Consider the following 25,550-nt stretch of genomic DNA (forward strand, 5'->3'; position numbering starts at 1 on the left):
GTTCCAGGTATATTTTAGATATGAGACCCTTGTCCGTTGTATCGCTAGTGAAGATCTTCTCCCAATCCCTGGGCTTTCTATTGATCTTGCTAGCTATGTCCTTTGCCATGCAGAAGCTCTGCAATTTCATGCAATCCCATTTGTTCAACCTTTCTTTGATATGTTGTGTTTCTGGGTCTCTATTAAGAAAATTTTGGCCTGTGCCAAGGAGACCTAGGGTTTCTCCTATTCCATCCTGTAATGTTTTCAGAGTGTCTGCTTTGACTCCGAGGTCTTTGATCCATTTGGAGTTGATTCTGATGCAGGGTGATATATAAGGATCTAGCTTTAGTTTTCTACAAGTAGTTAACCAATTTTTCCAGCACCATTTACTGAAGAGGCTGTTTTTCTTTCATTCTATTTTTTTAGCTCCTTTATCGAAGATTAGATGGCTATAGGTCTGTAGGTTCATTTCTGGGTTTTCAATTCTTGGAATAATACATTTTTAAAGGTCAGCTGAAATCTGCAAAATATTTTTGGTCTGTATTTCTGCAATAGCATCAGGAATTGAGAAATGCAGGTGTTGAGGGAAAAAACTTTGATTTTCTATTGCTCCTCTTAGAAGGGTAAGAAGAAAGAAGCAACATTTACCTCCATCATGTGGCTGTAGGAAGAGAGGCAATATACATGAATGAGCCATCCCAAGAAAATGTGCTAAACAAGCATACAACCAGGGGAAAGAATGAGAATTTAGTTCCAACATGGGCAACATTCTCTTTAATAGAGGTTGTAGATTTGTTGAGTTAGAATCAAAGGAACGGATATATCTGTTTATATTTGTGTAACGGGTTTTGGAGAGACACAAAAGGAAGGAGAGAAAGAAAAAGGAAGTACAATAAGCCATCACCTATTTTGTGGCAAACATTCACTTAATTGATATAGTCAGATTCTTGGAGGTGAAGAAGGAGGTCCCAGAGGAGGTAAGTGACTTGCTTCAACCAGAACGCATTTATTCTAGTAACTGTGGTAATGCAAGAGGCAATATGCTATTCTAGATGGATCCTGGCCTTAGAAGAACAAAGATCTGGATAAACCACTAAGTTTTCTCTGCTAGGAATAACTTTTCAATAAAAGAAAGTAAAATGTGCCTTATTGTGCCATAGTATCTTTGAATAAAACATGCCAGGTATTATGAAGCTCGGTGAATATTTTTCAGTCCAGTTTTACCTGATCCAGGAACCAGGTAACTCCTTTGAACTATTCAATTACCTTTCCCTTCAGGTACTTCACCTTGGATTTTACTTCACCTTGGATTAGAAATTCAAATGACTTCAAGGTGAAGTGCCTTGAATCTAATTTTACTTGAAAGTTAATTATTATATTATTTTATGAGAATTATTCCTTTCACCTGGATCTCAAGAAGAGCATATTGTCCTGGGTCAAACCATAGAGATTCTAAGTTGAACCACAACATCATACCACAACATATGGCTCTGTCATAGTTTTCTGTTTGTATAGATATGTAAAGCCTTTGGACTGATTTCCTTGCCTTTAGTCTTTTCTTGTTCCAGAGAATTGTTGAACTTTATTCAATGATATTAGCCACTATTACTCTTATAAATGGTGGATAAATTTTATTTATCTAATAAAATTTAAAATGGAAGTAATATATTTGAAGCTGCTAATTTATAACAATAGTAAAAGGTAGACATTTGTGTCATCTTTGTGTCAGAAAGTGTATCATTTAATTATTGAAATAATCTTTAGAGTTGTTATTGTCCTCATTTTTAAATAAAAAATTAAAAACCTCATAGAAAAGTCAAGCAAATTTCCCATGACATATGAATTTGTGTTGAGATTTACATGCTTTCAAAGTTTATGCTCGGCATACTTTTTTTGTTAGGCTACATTTCAGAGCAAAGGGAGACGGGCTATTAATACATTTTTCCCTGGGATACAAGGTATAACTTGATACTATCCCAGAAAATCAAAGAATTAGAATAGGCATGAATTCTATACTGTATGCTGTCACTATTGACTATACCCCAATAAATAATAGGAGCCGTTGAGAGGACATCTTCATTTGGAGAAAAGCATGTGTTCATCTTTGTATTCAAGTTCCAAGATGGATGTAGAATAGCTTTTAGAATTATCTAGAAAAATGTTGGATACACAGAGAAGGAAATTTCATAGGTTATTGAAAACTAAAGATACAAATTTAGAGCCCTTCTTAAGGGTTCTGTGTTTGAAACAAATGAGCTCACCAACATTTTAAGAAAGTAGAAAAAGTGGAGTAGGTTAGGAATGGGACACTGGTAACTGAACTATGAAGAAAGAGAAATAAAAAGAATATGGAAGATGCCTCTAGGATACTCAAAGTTTCTTTCTGGCACATTATATTGCCAACTATATTTACTAAAACAAATTTAACATTAAATATAACATAGACGCATATGACTGTTAACAGACTGATTATCCTTATTTTCTGAGGAGCTGAGGGGAGGCTATGTTATTAAAGTCCCCTCTCTGTCATTACTTTTCCCATATCAGTGTACTTATTGAAGTTGGAATCCCAGTGTGGTTAGTGGTTGGCTCTGAACCGTACTTCTGCAACTTAATGATCTACCAGAAGTCTAAGAACTAACGTACACACATGAGACATGTATGCAAAATATTTTGCGGTATGTAAAATCTTCATATGTACCATTATATGTCCTAAAATGCATAGTTGAAACTAGAAAGAAATAGAAAGAAGGAAGGTATTTTTCTGATTCTCTAAGTTCTGGAAGTTGACAGTATACAAAATGGGAAAAAGTCAAAATATTTGTTTTTGCTTTCTGCTTGCACTGGAACTAGTCATTAGGTAACAGAGCTTTAAAGAAGCCTTGCTTATGATTCATTTGGAAGTGAGGTTGCCATGGCAACTGTCTCTAAAGTAACAGACAAAATCTCCTTACAGGTTCCAGTGAACCTCCAACGCCTTCCTTACTCTTGGATCTCAAGAAGAACCTGCTGTTTGGGTTTATTTTAATTGTGCTTTAATGAATTGTGTTTCTACATTTCTTTGTATAGTGGAATTAGGATTTATTAGTCACTGAGGGATGTACACAATTCTAAGTGTAAACCGAACAATGAGCCATTATCATTGTTGAGACTGAGCTTAGGACCAGAAAGTCCGTGAGGTTGTATCTGTACATCTTTAAAAATATGCACAGAGCCAGGCTCAGTGGTTCATGCCTGTAATCCTCACAGCTTTGGAGGGAGAGAGACAGGAGGACCTCAATCTAGGCCTGCTTGAAAGCAAAAAGGTTTGGTAGTGTAGTTCCAGTGGTAGAGCATCTACCTAGCATCACCACACACACACAAACCAAAACCAAAATCAAAACCACAAAGAGAAACAATTAAATGTGCATGGGCCTGTGTGCTGTAGTTTTATTTGGACTTGTCTAAAAAGAGGGTAGAGAACAGGAAGGACAACTTCCTAGTCTACTGCTGTGTCCATCTTCAACCAATTAATCAATAGCCTAAGGAATGATGTTGCAAAACTTTCCCAAGAAAAGCTTGAGCAGAACTATTTCCCCTTATATTAAAATGAATATGTGAAAAAAGATTTAAAGGATATTTTATTAATGTGCTTTAATTATGCTTATTATTTTTCAGTAAGAAATTCAAATTCAAGTGCCTTTTTTTTGTTTGGTACCAGGGTTTGAACTCAGGGCTTTGGACTTGCTAGGCGGGTGCTCTATGGCTGTGCCATACTTCTAGTGCTTTTTTTTTTGTACTGGTTGTTTTTTGAAATAGGGTCTTACTATACTTGAATTGACATTCACCTAGTTTATGCTTCTATGCTATCCATATTAGCTGGGATGGCAGGTGCATAACAATGCAATCAGCTTTTGCCTGAAAAGGTATATGCCTAGGCTGGCTTGGAATTGTGATTCTCTAGATCTCAGCCTCATAAGTAGCTAGGATTGCATGTGTGAACCACCAGTGCCCAGCTTATAGAGGAAATTTAAACTTTTTTCTTTAGATAAATTCATTGTTTTATTTCCAGTCTCCTCCTCCTCCTCCTCCTCCTCCTCCTCCTCCTCCTCCTCTTTCTTTTCTCTTCATCTTCCTTTACCTCCTCCTTCTTCTCCCCCCTCCACCTCCTTTTATTATTACATTATTATTATTACAATTATTATTTGTGTGTGTTCAAAGTCTTCATACCTATAGGCTACTTAATGTTCAATGGAACTGAGGAATCATTTCAGTCAGCTTCTTTATGTATTATATTTACTTTGGAGACTAAGAAATATTGGTAGATTATCCAAGTACATAAAACTATCTAGTACCAGGGTTGAAACTTGAATTTCAATCCACTCTGTCTTCTATGATGCCAGATTTTCTTGCTACACCTTTGTCTGAAGATTTCATTTCACATGCTAGTTAACCTAACACATTTGTTATGAATATATTCACATAATTTCATGCTATTTTTCACAGGATAATTTTATACTTTGCAAGAGTGTAGGAGGTGAAATATTTCCTTGGGTTGGTCTTGGCAAAATGACAGGATCAATATTTGATGAATTTTGCTTCAATTTCAAATGGAAGCAAGTATGATACCTACTGACTTTGTGGGTAGAGCCCTAGAGATACAGTCTAGAGGAGTATCGCTTCCAAAAGGGGATTACAAAGATTTCAGGGGTATAAAGATGTGGAGTGACAGCCACATATTTGTGGCTCATGCATCTAATCCTAGTTATTTACTAGGCTGAGATTTGAGGATCACAGTTCAAAGCCAGCCTGTGAAGAAAAGTTCATGAGACTCTTATCACCAATAAACTATTTAAAAGAAAACCCAGAAGTGAATCTGTGGTTCAAGTGGTAAATGCTAGCCTCGAGGAAAAAAACAAAAACAAAAAAGCAACTCAGGGACAGCTTCCAGGTCATGAGTTCAAGTCCCAGGACTAGCAATAAAACAAAAAAAAGATACAGGGGTGGAAGTGTCTAATTTCAAATTTAACAGCGACAGAGTTTGGAGTCTCATTGCAAGGGTTAACTTGGGTGTGCTGGGAAAATGCCTGGCTTAATGCAATTTCGGTTACACTGTCTAACAAGGTTGACATAGCCACTTAGTTAATGAGTCCTTGAAGTGTACTCATTCATATTAAGAAACATTGCAAGTATAAAATACACATTTGATCTGTAAAGGATATGAAAAGTAATGCAAAGAATTTCATTGATGACTTTCTTAATATTATGTTAAATAGGATATATGATTAAAATTAATTTCTTGTTTTATTTAATTTATCTAGCTCATAAATAGTTGGCTTTTTCTTTATTTTCAATATTAGGCTCAGAGCCTCACACTTTCTAATCTAGGGCTGTACCCCTTGAGCTAGCTCTACTTTTGTTGATTATTTTGGAGATGGAGTCTAAAGAACTTTTCTGTCTAGGATGGCCTCACACCATAATCCTCTGGCTCTTAGCCTCCTAAGTAGCTAGGATTATAGGCACCCTGAAATTTTTATATGAAATTTTTTTCATACCTCTATTCCCCTTATAATTTTGATCATATTCTTTAGGAAGATTATATTGTATAGATATTATGGATTTATCTGAGATCATGATGTACATTACACACATTTTTAAATCAAATTTATCATGGAGCTTTCAAATGCTCTTATAATTCTCTAACTTGTTTTTAATTAATTTTATTAACAACTTATGATTTCTGGTGCTTTAATATTTTAATATTGTTTAGATGTTGTCTGTGCTCTTACATTATGGACAATTTATTCAGCATTCTATAATGTTTGTATGAATTCATTTTTTTCACATGTGGATGTCTGATCAATTTAGAAATTGTACAAATGTATGGTGTGAGGAATAGATCCAACTTTATCTTTTTCCATATGGCTATCCACTTATTCTATCACCTTTCTAAAAATGTCCATCTTTTCCCTCATTTTGAGCTCTTGTCTTTATCACATAGTTAATGTCACAGACAGTTGGGCTATTTCTGTGTTTTCCAACCTTTCCCACTGGTCTGTCATTCTATCCATAAGCCAGTATCACACTCTTTTAACTATAGAAGCTTCATTATGTTTTCTTATCTCAAGGATAGTTTTGTACATATTCTTTATTCAAGGTTTTGTTGAGTATTCATCAACATAACAGAACATAAGATGCAACACTGGGAGAAGCTGGATGAATGGTTTACAGGATCTTTATCATGTTTCTTACAACTGCATGTGATTCTGTGATTACATCAAAATAGAAGCTCCACTAAAAATCAGTTCAGTTTAGATAGTGTGATTCTTATGACCAAAAGAGGAATAGTTGGTTTTCTTTTGTTGTCTAATTTCAGTGGTTTTAGTCCCTGGTCACATGGTCCTGTTGTTTTGGATCTATGGCAGCACACAACATTGGTAGGAGCACATGATGGAGGAGACCTGTTCACCTCAACCTCATGCAACCAACAAGCAAAAAGTAAGGAAGAGGAGCTAGGGTCCCAAAATCCCCCTTCAAGGTAATAATCCCAATGACCCAACTTCCTCCATATTCTAAAGGTCCTAACAGTTCCCAATACCTCCATAATTTGATGATCAATGCTTTGACCAATGAGCCTTTGGGGGACATTTCTGATACAAACCATAGTAATAGTCAAAAATATAAATCTCAGATCAAAACTCTGTAGCTTATTTTGAAAACACTAAAGTCATTCCTCATTAGAACTCAGAGTAAAACCAAGATTTCTACAACCTTTCTTATTATTTAACAGTCTTGAAGTTATTAGAAAATACAATTATAACTTGGAAAGGAGTAGAAGACATAAGAACTAGAAGGAAATAAGTACAAATATTTTATTAGAGGAGATTTTTATTACATATTTGGAAAATCTGAATTGTTTCCTCACAAGCTGTGTGCTAGTGGCTCACACCTATAATCCTAGCTACTGAGGAGGCCCAGACAAGGAAAGTCCATGAGACTCTTATCTCCAATTAATCACCAGAAAACCAGAAGTGGTAATATGGCTCAAGTGGTAGAGCACTTGCCTTGAGCTGAAGAGCTCAGGGACAGTGCCCAGGCCCAGAGGTCAAACCCTCAACTGACCAAAAAAAAAAAATAGTTCCAGCACAATGATCATATACTGTTTGATTCTATCATGTAACACTCTTGAGACGAGAAAAAGATAGAGATGGAGAAAGTATTAGTGACAGTCTAATCTGAATTTCAGTGTTCTTTCCATAGTGGCTTTTAAACATGATATTTCTTCTTAATTTTATGGGAAAAATGTGCAGCATTGTTTAAGAAGGTAAATTCTAGTTAAAGAAAATAGCATGATCATTTAGTTAACACTATGTTTTGGAAGAAAAAATTTTATAGCAATTGGATATAATTTAAATTTGTATTCACTTTCAAATGCTGAAAATATGGAAATATGGAATAATTACTGAATAAAATTATGAATCATTCATAGAGTGAACTTATGTCTTTGCCAAAATAATAGAGAATATGTACTGATTCTTTTCTCCCAAACTGAGGTCTCTTTAGGGAAATGTCACCATGGTTATGTGTGATTCTTCCCTGCTGTTTCCACATAGCACATTGCTGCTTCCCATACAGCCAATGGTAAGGTGACATTCATTTCTTTTTTCTTTGTCCTCATGCCTAGGTTTTAATCCTTTGTGGGGCAATTTCCATTGTTACTTGATAGCACAGAATCTTTGGAAGCTTTGGAAGTTTGTAGAGAATTTTCCTGAAAAAGGTATTATGATGAGGTGCTATGCCATGGTGGCTTATCTTAGTATCTAAGATTGCCAGGCCTACACATTATATCACTGAATATCTCTTTCGGGGAGCCAGTGCAGGAATTTCCAATTGGACTTATACTCTAGTATTGGTTTTGGAAAGAAAAGTTCTTATTTCTATCCTGAGATGAGCAGTCCTTTTGAGCAATAAAATTCATGCAGAAGTGAAAACTGTACTCCATTTTTGAAAAATACATTTTACCTTTATTGTAGAAACTTCTTTTAAGAGAGTGTCTGAGGGATGTTTCTTTAGGTTCCCATGCAGGCCTCTGAACTATACAAGTGTAAGGGAGACCTCCCCTTACTAACTTAATTTGTAATAGGAAAATCTGTTAAGAAAGGAACACACCTTAATAGACTGAAAGAGGATCATCTCTAGAGTGAGAATGACAATTTTTTTATTAAAATATAAGAGGCTTAGAGCATCAAGTCCTTCCCCAGGACTAGCCTACAGGAAAGAGTAACTATCTCAAGGTTCAAGGGGCTTTATTGAGTTGCATTTGACCTGTAAGTCATGAATTACAGCTAGGGGACTATGTTAGTTAAAGATCTGTTGTTATGGGAAATCCTGGTTACCCATCCTAGGCTAGAAAGAAAACATTTTTAATCCTTAGGGGGTGGAATACTACAATAAAGTCATTATGTGACATTCAGCAATCTTGGTGGGCTATAGGCTGGTCATCTCTGAGTTGGTAAGTTAATTAGAATGTTTTCTGTCAGAGACCTTTTAGGTTTTCTTCAAATTTATTCATCACTCATGGTTAATTGCTACCTACTAATCTCCCTCAAGGATTTGAGACCCTAAAGTCTTTTAGAGAAGGGAAGTTGAAGACAGTCTTTGGCTAGTTCCTGCTGGTTTGGGTCATAAGCCTAGGTCAGAAGTCTCTTGTACTTGCTCTCTCAATGAGGACAGTTGGGATCCCAGGTCACAGATGATCCAGGAGGCCCTTGAAGCAGGAGATTCTTTGGCGACTGTGATGAGGGGGTAGTTGTGATTAAGGAGAGGCTATGGAGTAGAAATACCTGTTTAGCTTACAAATCTCTCTTCTGTACTTGTATTTCTGTGTGTTCCCTGGAATCTGGCTGTTATGGCTGCAGATTCTTTTAGAGGTAAGTGAGGCAGGGTATGCATTGCTCTGTCTTGTCCCTGAGGGAAGGTGGTAGGTTGGGTCTTGGAGTCTCCTCCTGGCCAAGTGACACAGCTCTTTCCTGGCACCACTTCAGATTTCATGGTAATGATGTCTCCTATACAAGACCTTGGGATCTTCCATGGTCTCATGTTTTTCTTACATCCCACACATACATTGGAAATAGTTGCTATTTTCTCTGCCTACCACACCATCTGGGTTTGTGCTTCTCAGGACATCTTGTACACCAGAGGGCTCAGTGGCTGGCAGTAGGATCAGTTTTCTAAAACTTCATTTGGTCAATTCCTTCTCTCTTTCCTCACATAACCAATGGTAGGGTAGGGTGCCCTGTGCTTTCCAGAGGTTCAAAAATATCATTGCTAGTGAATAGTTTTACATCAAAGACTACTGTATTGCTTTTAGATGTTTCTTGTGGTGTGGGAAAGTAGGCTTTTAAAACAGCTTACATTTTGTTTATTTACCCAAAGATTACATAGCATGTCCTAGGTCCCCATAAGCAGGGTAGGACATGGATTAGATTAGTACAAGAAAACATCTAGACTGAAGAAGAAGTTAAGTCTATGATAGATGGCTCTGTTGTCTATTTTTTCAATATTCTTTCTTACTTAGTATATAAACATGTTGTTTTTCAAAGGCTTGAATTGGTACACCTACAGCAGTAAATTCCTTTACAGGGACATATTCCTAGTTGTGGCAGGCACTGTCCATACCCAGCCTGTCAACCAGGGTGATGATTTCTTCATCCAACTGACAATAAATTGAAACACGCTCTAGTCCCTAACTTACTCTAGTTTTTAAAAAAAGTTGATCTACATTGCTAACCACTTGTTCTTGTCCAAGTCTTCTGAGAAATAGTTGCCAAGAAAAGACTAACAGTGTCTTGCCTGACAAGGAAAATGAGAAGGGAACTAGAAGAAACTAGTTGAGCAAGAAGACTGACAAAACTAATGGCAAAGCTGTCAGAGAATTATTGATCCCAGTACTATGGGAAAGTCTTGCACTTGTCATGAATAACCCTGCTTTAATCTTGCTGTTCTTTCTGTTGCTGCCTGTAGGAAGCCTGGCCTCAGATCAAATGTGGTATTTTACTTCAGCCGAGTAATATGTCACCCACACTTCCTGAAGTAGTGTATCTGAGAATTGCATCTTTATATCATCATAAAGAACATAACTACTAATGTAAATTTCATTCAAAAGTTCCTTAAAAGATTCATTTTAAAGCACAAAATTAGAACTCCATAACAGGGTTTATTACATGGAAAATAAACTATTTTAACAAGAATAGAACAAAGGATGGGAGGAAATGGAAGCAAACTCTTATACCTTTGCTTATATAATGTACAAACTGTTGAAATAGTATTTCAAAATAAATTTTGATAAGACAAAGCCAGATATTGGCAATACTATTAGTACCAATAAGATGAGATACAGTTAATAAGCTAGCAAATGGTATACAACAAATACTAAAAAGTACAAAGAAATAAAGGAAAGCAGGAAAAGAAGGGAAAAATTAACAGTTAAAACCAGACCAGATGGGGACAAATAGAAAACAAATAGCAATATGGTAATCTTAACTCAATAATCACATTAAATATAAATACTCTAAATATGCTAATTTAGGGATAGAAAAAGTTAAACAAGGTTATGGAAAAAATCAAAAGCTAAATACATTCAGTTTAAATGAATCACACATTACTAGCAAAAACAGATTTTTAAAAAATTACAGAAGACAGTATGGAGATGCCTATAAAACTAAAAATAAAACTACCATATGATTTATAGATACCCACTACTGGGTATCTATCCAAATGAAATGGTATTGTATCAAAGAGATGTTTATTACAAAACTATTCATAATAGCCAAGATATAGAGTTAACCAAGGTATCCATTAATAGATAAATGGATAAGAAAAATGTACTAGATGTACACATTGGAAGATTAATCATTAAAATAATGCAACCCTGTTATTTGTGGCAAAGTGGATGGAATTAAAAGCTATTATGTTAAGTGAAATAATCTTGTCACAGCAATACCACATGTTCTCACCCATTTATTGAAAGAAAGAAAGCCAATGTCATAGAAGAACAGAATAGAATAATGGTCACTAGAGACTGAGAAGGGCAATGGAACATAAAGAGTTATACAAGGGCTCCCAAACAGATAGGAGGAATTTGTTCTGATTTTCTACAGTCTAGAAGTGTAATATTTTCCATATCTACATGTACTTATAAACTTTGTTAAATGGCAATTCCTTTGTACAACTACTTAAAGTGAATAAAAATATAATAATAAAAAGTTATACAAATCCATGATGCATCTCAGAATAGCAAGAAGTTCTCGGTACATAGAAAGAATAACATTCAAGGAGCTGAAAATATGAACAACCAGATTTAATCATTATACACTGTGAGTATACACCTAATTATTATTTTAAATTCTAAAAATAAGTATGAGTATGTCCCAAATTAAAAAGCAAAACAAGAAAAGGATATTCTGTGCAAGAACTATCACAAGAGATCAAAAACAGTTCTATTAATTTCTGATACAGTAGACTTCAAGAAAAGCAATATTAACAAAGATTATTAGAGACATTTCATAACAATTTAAACATCTAGTAATAGAAACCACATATCAATTCCAAATGTGCACTGACTTTATGAACTTCAAACAAATGAAGCAAATACTGCCAGTAATGAATGGAATGTGTAGAGAGAAAATCATTACTGACATAGAAGACTTGAACAATACTATCAACAACCATGAACAAACTGACATTTATAGAACATTTTACCCAAAACAAAACCCACAGATTTTCCCCCACGTGTACAGGGTAAATCACTAAGCTACACCATATGCTGGAACATTAAACATATTTCAATAAAATCAAAAGTACTGAAAACACAAAAAATATGCTCTTTTATTACTGTGGAACTAAATTAGAAACCAAAAACAGATCTCTGCAAAATCTCCAAATAAATGGAAAACAGAGTTCACACCTCTAGATAATCCAGATACTGAAAGAAAACCAGAGGGAAATTAAGAAATATTTCTGACCTAATAAAAGTGGGAATAAAATGCTGAGTATTGTATGACTTAGCTAAAATAGCTTTTGTAAGTAAATTCATAATTTTAGATATTTATATTATAGAAGAAAAGTTTAGAATTAGTAACATCTCATTCTACATACCTACAAATAGAAAAGCCAATAGCCCAAAGCAAATGCAAGGAGGAAAGAAATGATAAAGATGAAGTACAAATTAATGAAATACAAAATCAACAACTAATAGAGAATATCAATGAAAACAATGTAGGCCTTTAAAAAGATTGATAAAATTGATTAAAAGTTCTAACTAAACTGCTCAAAAAGATCTAAAACAAAAAAGTTATAATAGAAGTCAAGAAAAAGGTCAGTCACTGCAGATTTTATAGAATTTAAAATGTATATTATTATAAAGAGGTTTCAGAGGGGTTACTGTTACATAGATTAGGTAAAGAGTACATTTCTTTTTGGACCATGTCACCCCTCCCCTCTCTTCCTCTCTGAGTTTTTTCATCCCATTCCCACTTGCAAGTTGTATTGTTCATTTTCAACATAGTTTCCAGTATCATTGCTGCATTTGTTCACCCTTTACCCTCCACTTACACTCCCAAAGACATATACACAAACATAACAAAAAATAAAAACAGCAAAAAAGGAAAATCCTCTTGTTTTCATTTGTTGGAGTTCATTTTGATAAATATTATTTTGTATGATCAGATGCACATAGGCATTGCACCTTTATGTTCCTCTCCTAAGAGTTTCCTCTTTTGGTCTCACTGTATGTGAACGCGTAGAGTTCTGTCTAATTGTTCATGTCTCAGTGTATTTTAGATCTAGCTTCCGAATATAAGAGAAAGTGTGCTGTTTGTCTCTCTGAGTGTGGCTTCCCTCACTTAAGATGATTTATTCTAGGTCCATCCATTTACCTGAAAATGACATAATATTCTTTCTAATGGCTGTATAAAATTCCATTGTGTATAGGTACCACATATTTTGCATCCACTCATCTATTGTAGGGCATCTGAGCTGTTTCCACAACTTGGATATTGTGAATAGTGGAGCAATGAGCACGGATGTAAAAGTGTCTTTATTATGGTATCCTGGCTTGTGATGTTCTGAGTAGATGCCCAGGAGTGGTGTGGCTAAGTAGTAGGGAAGATCTATGTTTACTTGTTTTGAAGAAGCTCCATGTCCCATCAATACTGCTATAGGGTTCCCTTTTCTCTACATCCCTGCCAAATTTGTTTTTGTTCGAACTCACAATTTTGGCCAATCTAAATAGGGTGAGATGGAATCTCAGAGTTATTTTGATTTGCATGGCCAGGGATAATGAGCATTTCCGTGTGTGTGTGTGTGTGTGTGTGTGTGTGTGTGTGTGTGTTTGCTATTCTTATCTCTTCTTCTGAGAAGTCTCTCCTTGGCTCCTTTGCCCTTTTAGTAATTGGTTTATGAGCTTTGGGCGGGGCTAGTTTCTTGAGCTTCTTGATATTTTGTATATTAGGCCTTTGATGTATTGCCGGTAAAGATCTCCAAATCTGTTGGCTGTCTTTCTAGTTTAGTAACTATGTCCTTTGCCATGCAGAAACTTTCTAATTTGATGCAGTCCATCTGTCAAGTCTTTATAGACTTAAAAAAATAAAATAAAAATATTGTTAATAACTATGCTAATTAAGTTGACCACTTAAATGAACTGGATAGTTCTTTAAAAGATACAAATTAGGGGGAGGGGGGAGGCTGGGAAGGGATGTGAAGGGTAAACAAAGGAGGAGGCTGCAATTCTTGGTAAGAAATGTCCGCATTATCCCGCCCATGTAATTGTAACCCCTCTGTACAGTATGTTCACAAATAAAATAAAATAAAATTTAAAAAAAGAAAAAAAAGATACAAATTAATAAAATTTACAGACAAGGAAACAGAAACATTAAAAAGTTCGATGTATTGTAGAGATTGTTGTTGTTTTTTTCCAGAGAGGATCTATTATGTAGCCCAGACTTGCCGGAACTCACAACTCTCCCATCACAGCCTCTTGAGTGCTAGGATTTGCAGCATTAAGTCCTATGCCCAGAGGAATTTGTTCCTAAAGACCTTTGCAAAATAAATTCCAGTTCTTTAAAAATGTCATTAGTGTTCAATCTTTTAAACCTTTCATGTCAAAATGTAGATTAAAAAGTGATCAAGAAGAAAATTAGAGTGCAAGAGTATACACTTTGTTTAAAATCATTTCAGGTCTTTCCCTTGAGTATACAGAAATATTCATCATGCTTGAAGTTTTCTTTTTGTGGGAGAGTTTCTGTCAATTTTATGGTCAATCAGGCCACACCTATGACTTGGGACTGCTTTAACTATGCATACCTTTCTCACCCCCTAGTTGTCTGTCTATTTAAAGCTAAGACAAATATCTGCATGATGACTGGAGACACACCAAAGTGCTGCCTTCCTATGACTGCCATGTAATAAATCTTTCTTTGTCGTTCACCACATCTCTCTGTTTGAGGTATGGGGACATGGGAAACTTCTAAAGTTTGGGTTTGGTGTCAAAAAACCCAATGTCAATCAATCAAATGACTTCTTTCTTAATTTTGTGCTCATTCTTAGACTCTAATTGAACTTAATGCAAATAAAAACATTTCCCCTGCCATTTTGTCCCTCTGAGCAAGTTGTTTGACTCTTTTTTTTCTTTTCTAAAATTGTGGTTTGTTCTTGGATTTTTTTCTTTTTGGGTCCGGTTGTGGGGCCTGAACTCTGGGCCTGGGCGCTGTCCCTCAGCTCTTCAGCTCAAGGCTAGCACTCTACCAATTGAGCCACAGCTCCACTTCTGGCTTTTTTCTTATGTGGTGCTGAGGAATCGAACCCAGGGCCCCGAGCATGCAAGGCAAGTGCTCTACCACTGAGCCATCTTCCCAGCCCCTGTTCTTGGATTTTTTTTGTGGAACAGAAGGTATTATCTTCAGCTCCACCTACATGCTATTTGATAGCATACCAGACATGCTAAGTTGAATGCATATACCACATGTACAAAAATTTTGAGTTTACATTCATCTACACATGAATTTGCTATATATGTATCCCATATATTAAAAGTCAGTAATAAATAGCACAAGGAACTTGCTATAGAGTCAAGGTTTTGGGAAAGGTACAGGTTGCACCAAATGTAAGTTAATCAAGAGTATTTGTTTCTTTGCTTCTTTCTGCTTAATTGGAGCCAGTCAACAGTAAAAAGACTTATAGAAACCCTGGCTCACTTGAAAAATCTTGATGAATTGAAAATTAAATTTCCATGGAAACCATCCTTGAAGTGGTAACACACACACACACACACACACACACACACGCAAAATAACACTGTAAAGCTCTTAGAAGCAAGCAACTATTTAAATTTAATGAACCTCTGAGATCTTCTTTACCTTTGGTCTCAAGAAGAACTTGCCTTGTGGGGCTGATTTTAAGTTTTTGATAATTTTCTGATAGTTTTTGTTTCTTAAGTGTGTGTAGTAAGATTGAGAATATGGGATTTGAAATTGAAATATGAGAATTGAGGATATGGGATTTATTAGAATCTCTCTGAGATGTGGAGAGTTGTAAGTTGGCACATGAGACACCATCATTATTACTGAGATTAAGCTGAGCAAGACCAAGTCCATGTGCAAGTATGTAAAAGTACTGAAAATTATATACAAGTAGGATGTATGCAATGTTGTTATTTGAACCTGGTTGGAAGAAGATAGACTCTGTTTTATGGTTTTTGTAGTGTTTTCAGAATACTTTAGCCTTCATTCTGATCAAAACATATATAAAGCATTTGCTAGCTAAGACTTGAATTTTTCCAAATAGATATTTATTTCTTGGTTATAAAATTTGCTATCCTTCATATAAGAAAGTCTCATATAGAATTTAGAATGCAAATTGCTACCCAAAGCTTTATTAGTCCTTCTAATAGTCTCAGCCAATGACATAGGCAGTATGATTTGTAATTTTCTAAATTTTCAGCCAGGTCTCTATCCTGCTGTTACATTCAGATATAATTTATGAGGTGATTGTTAGTTACAGATGAGGCACAACATTCATATGTTGCTGTTGGATCCTCAGACACAGTGTTGAGTATATAGAAAGTGTTCAATATAAGCTAGTAAGAATTATTTTACCACACAGTGCTTCGTTTTCAATCATGCTTAAAATGTTGCAACTTAAAGGTTAAAAACAGGTCATTAAAGCCATGTAAAGCTTATCAAAAGTACATGGAATCTCTTCTCTGCCAGAGACAGACTCTGGGGCAATGGTCCCATGGGTGCCTCTGTAACATGCATACTAAGATCTCTAACAAAAGATCTTCAGTTCCCCACCATCCATGGTTCTAGAAAGGGATGCATCCCTTCCCTGGAAACTGTACAGGAACTTCAGGAGGCAACCAGAAATCACGTAGTGCAGCACTAAATAAACTAGCACAATTGACTCTGAAAGTGGAGAAGCAGAATCAGAGCTGTCTGAGCTTCAAGTTGCCCATTTCTTTCCTTTAGATTGATTTCCATCTTCAAGAAAGACATGGATTAGGGGCAGTAGAGAACAGCAGTGTGGTTCAGGCTGAAGCAGTGAGTGCCTGCATCACCAACTGTGTGCTTCATTAGAGTAGTTGCCTCTCAGCAGTTGTAAGAATACCTAACCCCAGTTAGTGCCATAGCCCATAGATGTCTCTTTCCTTCTTCTTCTATCCCAAAGCTTCCATGAACTTCCAGGGTGTGTAGCCAGTGAAGTTGACTCTTTTCTTTTCCCTTCATTGACCCTCCTAGAAGAGAATGACATAGTTCACCCTTTCAGGCTTAAGAGATTAGCCAAGACTCCAGATGCCGCTCTTCTTCCTGTTTCTAAGTTTCTATGTGGTCACTGTGGTGGGGAACTTGGGCCTAATAGCTTTGATTGGGTTGAACTCTCACCTACATATTCCAATGGACTTCTTCCTCTTCAACCTGTCTTTCATAGATTTCAGGTACTCCACTACCCTCACCCCTAAAACACTCATAGGTTTTGTCTTAAAGAAGAACATAATTTCCTATGCTGGGTGTATAACTCAATTCTTTTTCTCCTGTTTCTTTGTCTTTTCTGAATCCTACATTCTATCAGCAATGGCTTATGATCGCTATATCGCCATCTGTAAACCACTGTTGTGCAAGGTTATTAGGTCTTCCCAAATGTGTTTCTTCCTTTTGGCTGGCATCTATGGGATGGGAGTTTTGGGGGCTGTAGCCCACTTGGGAAATGTAATGTTTGTAACCTTTCATGCAGATAACCTGATCAATCACTATATGTGTGACATCATTCCCCTCCTTGAACTAGCCTGTAATAGTTCTTACATACATCCACTGGTGGTCTTTATTGTTGTGACTGTTGACATTGGTATCACCATTGTTACTATTTTTATTTCTTATGGTTTTATCATTTCCAACATTCTCCACATTAGCTTCTCTGCTGGTAGGTCTATAGCCTTCAGAACCTGCAGCTCCCATATTATTGTGGTATCTCTTTTCTTTGGGTCAGGAGCTTTTATGTACTTCAAACCACCTTCTATTTTGCTGCTGGACCAGCGAAAAGTGGTGGCCATGTTCAACCCATTAATCTATAGCCTGAAGAATAAAGATGTCAAAATTGCCCTGAAGAAAACCTTAAGTAGAAATGTCTTTTTTTTGAAAGTGATTGAGAAGAAGAATATAAAACTTGATCAGAATTTTCTTTATTTCTATTTTCAGTGAAGGAAGCCAAATTCAATGCTATCTGCTCTCTACTGAGACTTTTTAGTTTTTTTTGCCCAGACTAGTTTTTTTTAAACTAAATTTGTTTCATATTATAAAGGTACTATACAAAGGGGTTACAGTTATATGAGTAATGAGTACATTTCCTTTCAAGCATTGTTAAAACACTGATTTTTTTCACACAATAAATACAACTCATCCAAAAGAAGATTTACTTTTCAATTTGTTTTCATACTGCATTAAAATATGAGTTAACATTTAAAAAACAATGTTTATAATACAATGTTAGCATTAAAGAATACTTATCAAAGCAAAGTGTACCCATTTGCATTTTTACATTATAGAAGTACAACTTATTCTGTCTCAATACATTGATTCTCTCAAAATATAATAAACTTTTAAAGATTGAAATGGATTTGTAAGTATCTTGCTATCCAACATGTTCTGTGTAAAAATCTAAAAACCCAAGAATTGTTTGTGATGTAATACATGAAATTTAGTTTACTGTATCAGTGTGTCACTGCCATTCCTTCTAGGAGACCGAAGTGAGAGAGTGTGTGATGTGTTCCCTTTTCTTGTGGAGGGAAGGCCTAAAAATTTATCTTGTGCCTGTGTTTATAAAATTTATATGTGGAGTTAGAAGGAATTAGCAAGTTGTGTGTTTGTAGATCTCAGCTCTTCCTTCCAACCTGTTTTATCCACAGTAAAATCTGATCTTTTTTTTTTTTTGGGCCTGGTCATGGGGCCTGAACTCTGGGCCTGGGCACTGTCCTTCAGCTCTTCAGCTCAAGGCTAGTGCGCTACCACTTGAGCCATAGCACCACTTCTGGCTTTTTTTTTCCCTGCTTATGTGGTGCTGAGGAATCAAACCCAGGGCCTCATGCATGCAAGGCAAGTGCTCTACCACTGAGCCACCTTCCCAGCCCAAAATCTGATCTGGCTTCTGTGTTTTATTTCACACACTGCTAAGGAAGACTGGCTGTCATTCCCATAATAAGTCCTTGCCCAACAGTTTTTTCTCTGTCCTTTACATATCAACTGATTCATCCATTACTATCACCTGCCTCTTCCCAAGGAAGAAGGCTTTACTGTAAAGCTCCCAGTTTTGTTTTCACTGATGCATTCTTCTGCCTGGAATGACATGCTTTCATTTCTACAGGTTAGCTTCTAATCATCTTTCAGGACACATAGCAATTAGTTACCAGCATTAAATTTGACCTCATGTTTCCATGGTCACAATTTAGAATGGGACTTGTTTTCAAAGTGAAAACGTGGACTCAAGTAAATATATAATAAATAAACTATCATAAATGCAAAAACACATCATACATGAAAACCAGTGTGTGTGTGTGTGTGTGTGTGTGTGTGTGTGTGTGTGCGTGTGTGTGTGCGCATGTGCGTGTGCCTGCCTGTCTGCCTGCCTGCCTGTCCTGGGTCTCAAATTTGGGGTGTGGGAGCTATCCCTGACTTTTTTTTCTTCTCAAAGCTAGTGCTCTACCACTTAAGCCACAGGCCCACTTCCAGCTTTTCAGTGGTTCATTGAAGATAAGAGTCTCATTATGGATGTTGCTGCCCAGTTTAGCTTTGAACTGCAATCCTCAGATCTCAGCCTCCTGCGTGGGTAGGATTACAGATACTAGCCACTAGTGGCAGGCTGAAAACAATATTTTTTAACAATTAAAATTATGTCCATGGGCTAGGAAGGGGCTCAGTGGTAGAGTGCTTGCCTTGCATGCATGAGGTCCTGGGTTCAATTCCTCAGCACACATAAGCAGAAAAAGCCAGAAGTGGCGCTGTGGCTCAAGTGGTAGAGAGCTAGCCTTGAGCTGAAGAGCTGAGGGACAGTGCCCAGGCCCAGAGTTCAGGCCTCACTACCGACAAAATAAATTAGGTCCATAATTTTATAACATGGACAATAAGCTATATCAAGTTGATTACTTAAGAAATCTCAGTGGAAATATTTGTAAAACATAGTCCATGAAAAATAGACCTTAGGGATAACATTGACCACTTATATTGCCAAGAACATTTATGTTAGTTATACATTAAATTATTAATGAGTTTTAAATTATTAATGAGTTTTAACAAGGTGAGGGGTTAACTGATAGAGTGTTATTTTATAAAATTGCACAGAAGATATTCAGTGAATGCATTTATTCAATATACAGCTGATTTCTCTCAGTCTCTGTTTTTTGTTTGTCATTTTGGTGATACTGGGGTTTGGACTCAAGGTACTTGAACTTATGAGACAAGCATTGTCTTCCTCTTCAGTCCCCAATAAAAACTAATTTGATGATGAAATAGTTGATTTCTAGGTATTTCATTGAAAAAAAATATGGGGGCAGGAGGCCTGGTATTGTTGTAGAGCACCAGCCAATGAGTGAAAGCAAATGTCAGATATTGAGTTCAAGTTGTGATTAAAAAAGAAGAAAGCAAAAAAAAAAAAGAATTATGGGTATGATAACTAATCCAAGTTAAGGTTTTGTTTTTACATATTTAACCTCTTTTTACATTTTAACTTCTTGTTTGGTCTTCAGGATGTTATATTCAAACAAAGGTTTAAAATCATGGATTGCAATTCAAAAGTGGACCATGGCAACAACTCATCAGAGGAAAACTATTAGGAAAAAGCCAAGGATGTTTCTTGATACATAAGTAAGGGGAAGTCTGAAACTATGAACTTAAGTGAACCAGGGACAACTCCAGCCCCAGCCCCTTGAGGTGCATCCCTGTGTGTGATAGGCTGGGCATCTGAGAGCCTGTGCTCCTTAGTTTTATCTGCAAAAGACACTGTGTTGCTGTCTGTGGGCAGCAGAACCATCATTGTGGAGTGCAGGACAGGCAGAGTGAGGATAGGCAAGCTTCAGGTAGCTGTCACTGTGCTAAAAGCAGGAGAAATTTGTCAGGACACAGGCTAAACCATGAATAATTACAGGGAGTCTTGCATTTGAATAGGTCCTTATGGTGGATAATACAGTCCTTGCACTTCACCTGGGACGGGTGCCAAGCTGCTTTCTATCGTCCATCCTTGAGTAGGTGGAGCTGTGTGGTTTTATACTGCCCCCTCATTATTGAGGTGTGGGAGGCTGTGGGGCAGGGGGAGTGCTTTGGGAACAAGCCACACATTTAGTTGGTATGGAAATTGGTTTGATTTCTTTTTAAAACTGCATTGGATAAATGCTGAAACAAGGACACAGGATGACCCATTGCAACAATGATACTCACAAGACACTATGTTGGAAATGAACTTTACAGCTTTGGGGAGGGGAGGAAGGGAGAGGGGAGGGAGGGAAGGAATAGCAGGAGAAAAACAAAGGCGGGGGTAACAATGCTCAACAAGAAATGTTCTCATTACTTACTGATATAACTGTAACCTCTCTGCACAGCATCTTTGCAAGAAAACAAAATTTTAAAAAATGCATTGAATGCTTTCATTTTGTTGGAAGTAGAGATACGAGACTCAGCTATGATTGTGTCTCTTCATTGTAATCTGTGATCCAAAGATCTTTCACTCTGGGTCATTCATTCACATAAACTTCCTTGAATTTTTGTACAGCTTTAAAAAAAATCCCTGACCCTGGTCTTTGTGAAAGTGCTTCAATCTCACTAGAATTGTCTTTTTTTTTTTAAAAAAAAAGAATATTTGAGTTTCTTTCTCAACTTTAGAAATCAATTCTCTTTCATCTAGGCAACCTCCAAATGTGTGCCAGGACATGCAAAAGTAAGGCTGCATAATCCTAAATCCAGGTAGTGACAGTGTGCAATGGATGATGGGTGTAGCATTTGTAATCAGTGATTAGGCCTTGAATCTGCTTTATTTTTTATGATGAGTCAGTGTCTTTATTTGCAAAATGAAGAAATAAATGATAAATTCAGGACTGTTTGAGTGTTATATAGGATAATAAACATAGAAATTCTTTCCAATTTTAACCTGCTATTCAAGGGTGGGTTGTTATCTAGGCATTTGGATTTATCTTTAGTGTTTGTTTTTTTCCTTAAGGATGAATCCTAGTTTTGTGCTTGATTTCTTTTTTTTTTCTTATGTGGTGCTGAGGAATCGAACCTAGGGCCTCAGGCATGCAAGGCAAGCACTCTACCACTAAGCCACCTTCCCAGCTCTAGTTTTGTGCTTGATTTCTTTTGTTTAACCAAATTTATTTTTAAAATGTATCTTTAAGAAGTTATTCAAAGGAGTTTCAATTTAAATGTCAGTGTATGAATACAACAAATCTCTATTAGTATTACCCCTTCCATCACTCTTCCCTCCACACTCATCTATTCCAAACCTATTATCCCTGCAAGTTACCTAGTTGCATTTTCACAGACGTATATTAACCATTATGACTGTGTTAGCCTACCATTCCACTCTATTTATCTGCTACTTCCCCATAAACTCTAGCACCCTCAGAAAAAACAAGTTTCAGCTTCTTTAAGCCAGGGTTTGATATTTCTAAAAGCTCAGATTTTTTTTTTAAATGCCACACAACTAAATCTTTAGTCCTAAGTCCAGCTCCTTCAACTTGCCTCTTTATTAAGATTATTCTCTAGGGAAAAATATCTGCAGAGGAAGCTTTAAAAAGTAGCACAGTTTTTTACAGTGGAGTTTTTGTGGCTTTTCTGCCTGGTAGAGATGTTAAAAAATAGCATCCTGCAATTAGGGTTTCTGAGACATCTTGATCCAGCAGAGAAAGTCTGTTGCTTTCTACAGAATCAGTGATTGTTCATATTTAAGATTTACTTTTTAAGAAAACTAATTGACATCCCCACTGACATATAGAATAGTTCTGATGTCCCTTCAACAAATTGCCTCTAAATAAGGTCAACTTATTTTCTTGTATTTTCCACCTCTAGCACAATCTTGGAATCTAATATTCTCTTAACACACCTTAAAAGTGTTTATTTTACACTGCTAGTGTAAGTATAATTTGCTTTTTTATAGCATATATATTCCTGAGATGAATATTTCTTAAAAATGGATACTTATTTTAAGAGTCTTAAACTTTGCTAGAGTGAACCAGAGCTCTGGAAAGCTCAAAACTTCAGAATTCTTTGCATCTTGTTCTGTCACTGAGTAACTTTCCTTCACTGGTTCTTAAAATTTTCAGGATGGTCCTATGACTCTGCAAAAATCCTGATCTTAAATAGAGATACCTGGCATGACTTTCTTCACACTGTCAGTGTCGGCATATTTAAAAATCTCACAACCCTTACAGTAAAGCTAGTTATGCTTTCAAAATTGAGCTACTTATAAAAAATTTCTGGTGAGTTTCTTTGAAAAAATATATTATTGAATTTGGACTTTTATCAAACATACTTATATTTATTTATATTGAATTTAATTGATATTAATGATGAATGCTACTATTATAAACTACTGAAAATCAGGGTCTTTCCTAGCAGTTACAAACTGTAATGTAGTAGTACTGGCATTAGGACTATTTTTGTGGCGGTACTGGGGTTTGAATTCATTTGGCTTGCTTGGCTGGCACTTTAACACCCTACCCACACTTCTATCCCTGCTCTCTACTATCTATTTTGAGACCAAGTCCAACAGAACTTTTTGCCTAGGCTGGCAGAAAACTTTGATCCTCTGGATCTCAATCTTCTGGGGAGCTAGGATTATAGGTATGAACCACCAGCACCCAGTTATCATCAGTATCCTTGAATCCACTGGATGATATTTTTAAACATGTCAAGTGTCTGTATAGAGATTACTAATTTTGAATAAATGATGCAATGTTTGCAAATTTTCCAACATATTGCTTTGTACCTAAGTATTTAATACATGGTTATTACTCACCAACATAGACATTCAAGATCTTGTCTAATTTTAGGATTCTATTTTACATGCAAACATCAATTATGCATATGTATAAGGAGTTGAAGATGTTTAATAAAAGTGAATCAAAAGCCCCATTTGTTAGGAAACGGAAAGACTTGGAAAAAAATCATATTAAGTGAAGTAAGCCAGGCCCAAAGAAACATAGGTCCCGTGGTTTCCTTTATTTGCAATAACTAGTATATATCTGGGACAAGCAGAAAAGATCAGATAAGATGATGCTAAGTGAAATGAACCCCAAGGTAGGGACACAAGTAGTTTTTTTCTTTCTTGCTATTGTTTCTAACATATTTATAAGGTAACATGAGATTTTTTTGTTGCTTTGTATGTCCCTCCCCCGTGATATTACCCCTGTTTTCACTGTATTTGATGTTGGTATGATTTGGGGAGGGGAAGGGAAAAAACAAATTGTTTAAATAGGGATACAGGTTGACCCATTGCAACAATGAGATGTATAAGATGCTATGCTGAAAAACATTACAATTTAGGCAGGGGTGGGGGGAGGAGAATGGGGGGAGTATAGTTGAAGTGGGAGGGAAGGGATGGTAGTGGGAAAACAAAGAAGGAGGCAACAATGCTTGATAAGAAATGTACTCATTACCTTGCTCATGTAATTGTAACCCCTCTGTACAGTATTTTCACAATAAAAACTTATTTAAATTTTTTTAAAAAGTGAATCAAAATTAAATATGCAGTAGACTCACATACAAAAAATCCTGATATTTGCTTTCTTGGAAACTAAGGAAGGCCATTTCAAATGAAGACCTTTCAGTTGCCATCTTTTGTCTCTGGATAGGTTTAAAAGCTTTTTATGAAACATATGCCTGTGCTTCTCTAAAGTATGGTGATGGTAGGTGCTCTTGGGGCTCACCCCACCCTACTAGAAGTCTGAGGGATAATGTCTGATAGACTTTATATTGCCTTTGCATGTACCACACAATACAATAACACAAATCGAATGTAATAAAAAATAGAAATAGCCAGGCACCAGTGGCTCATGCGCAATCCTAGCTACTCAGGGGGCTGAGATCTGAGGATCGTGGTTCAAAGCCAGTCCAGGTAGGAAAGTCCATGAGACTCTTATCTCCAGTTAATCACTAGAAAACTGGAAGTGTCGCTGTGGCTCAAGTGGTAGGGTGCTTGCCTTGAGCTGAAGTGCTCAGGGACAGTGGCCCAGAGTTCAAGCCCCACAACTGACAAAATAAAGGAAGAAAGAAAGAAAGGAAGGAAGGAAGGAAGGAAGGAAGGAAGGAGAAAGAATGAAAGGAAGGAAGAAAGAAAGAAAAAAGAAATTACAAAAGGAAGGAAGAAAGGAAAGAAAGGAAGGAAGAAAGGAAGAAAGAAAGGAAGAAAGGAAAGAAAGAAGCACTATACAGAAATCCAACTTTTGGAAAGAGGGCAGTTCTGCAATAAAAGAAACAGAGTTAAGAATAGCTCTTCCTACACTGCTTCCTGCTCGGGCTTCATCTGCTCCTTAGGGAACATGACTTTAGTGAAGCCCCAGATGAGAGGATTTTGAGACAACATAGTTCCCATGGTAACAGTCTCTAAAGTGACATAAACCCAGAAGCACTTTTCTTGGTTGTTCTGTCATCCTAATAAGAAACCTCTACAGCGCCTGGAGAAATGTCAACTTTTAATGAAGCTTGAATCTTCTTTGCTTTCTGTGCCCCAAGGAGCCCCTTTCCTGTGGGGGCTCATTTCAGGTTTGTAATAATGATTTATTTTCTTTAATTGTGAATTGACTCCAATATGACTGAGAGCAGGGTTTGGGATTTATCATAATTACCAAGGGAGTAACAAATTTCAAAGTGTGAGATTTACACTTAAGACTTCTTGCTACTGAGCAGAGACTGAAATATATTCCACGTGTGGGGGATAGCAAACATGATCTATGTGCAAATGTCACTTAACACACTCAACACCAGACATGCACACGCACATGCACACACAGAAGTGATGTAGTGTTGTAATCAGCTTGCCAAGTGGAGGACAAGGAA

The 25,550-nt window shown here is 36.5% G+C and overlaps 1 protein-coding gene across 1 annotated transcript; it reads left to right on the plus strand.

The window, feature by feature from the left end:
* Nucleotides 1-8,869: 8,869 nt before the first annotated feature.
* On the plus strand, nt 8,870-17,711 carry LOC105980584 (olfactory receptor 8B12-like). The gene is given in 4 exon segments (XM_013009468.1): nt 8,870-8,891; nt 9,985-10,009; nt 12,997-13,045; nt 16,770-17,711. Coding segments are annotated over 4 exon segments (1,038 nt in total).
* Nucleotides 17,712-25,550: the final 7,839 nt, after the last annotated feature.

The sequence above is a fragment of the Dipodomys ordii genome, unplaced genomic scaffold (assembly GCF_000151885.1).
Source record: "Dipodomys ordii isolate 6190 unplaced genomic scaffold, Dord_2.0 Scaffold10, whole genome shotgun sequence".
Lineage (NCBI taxonomy): Eukaryota > Metazoa > Chordata > Mammalia > Rodentia > Heteromyidae > Dipodomys > Dipodomys ordii.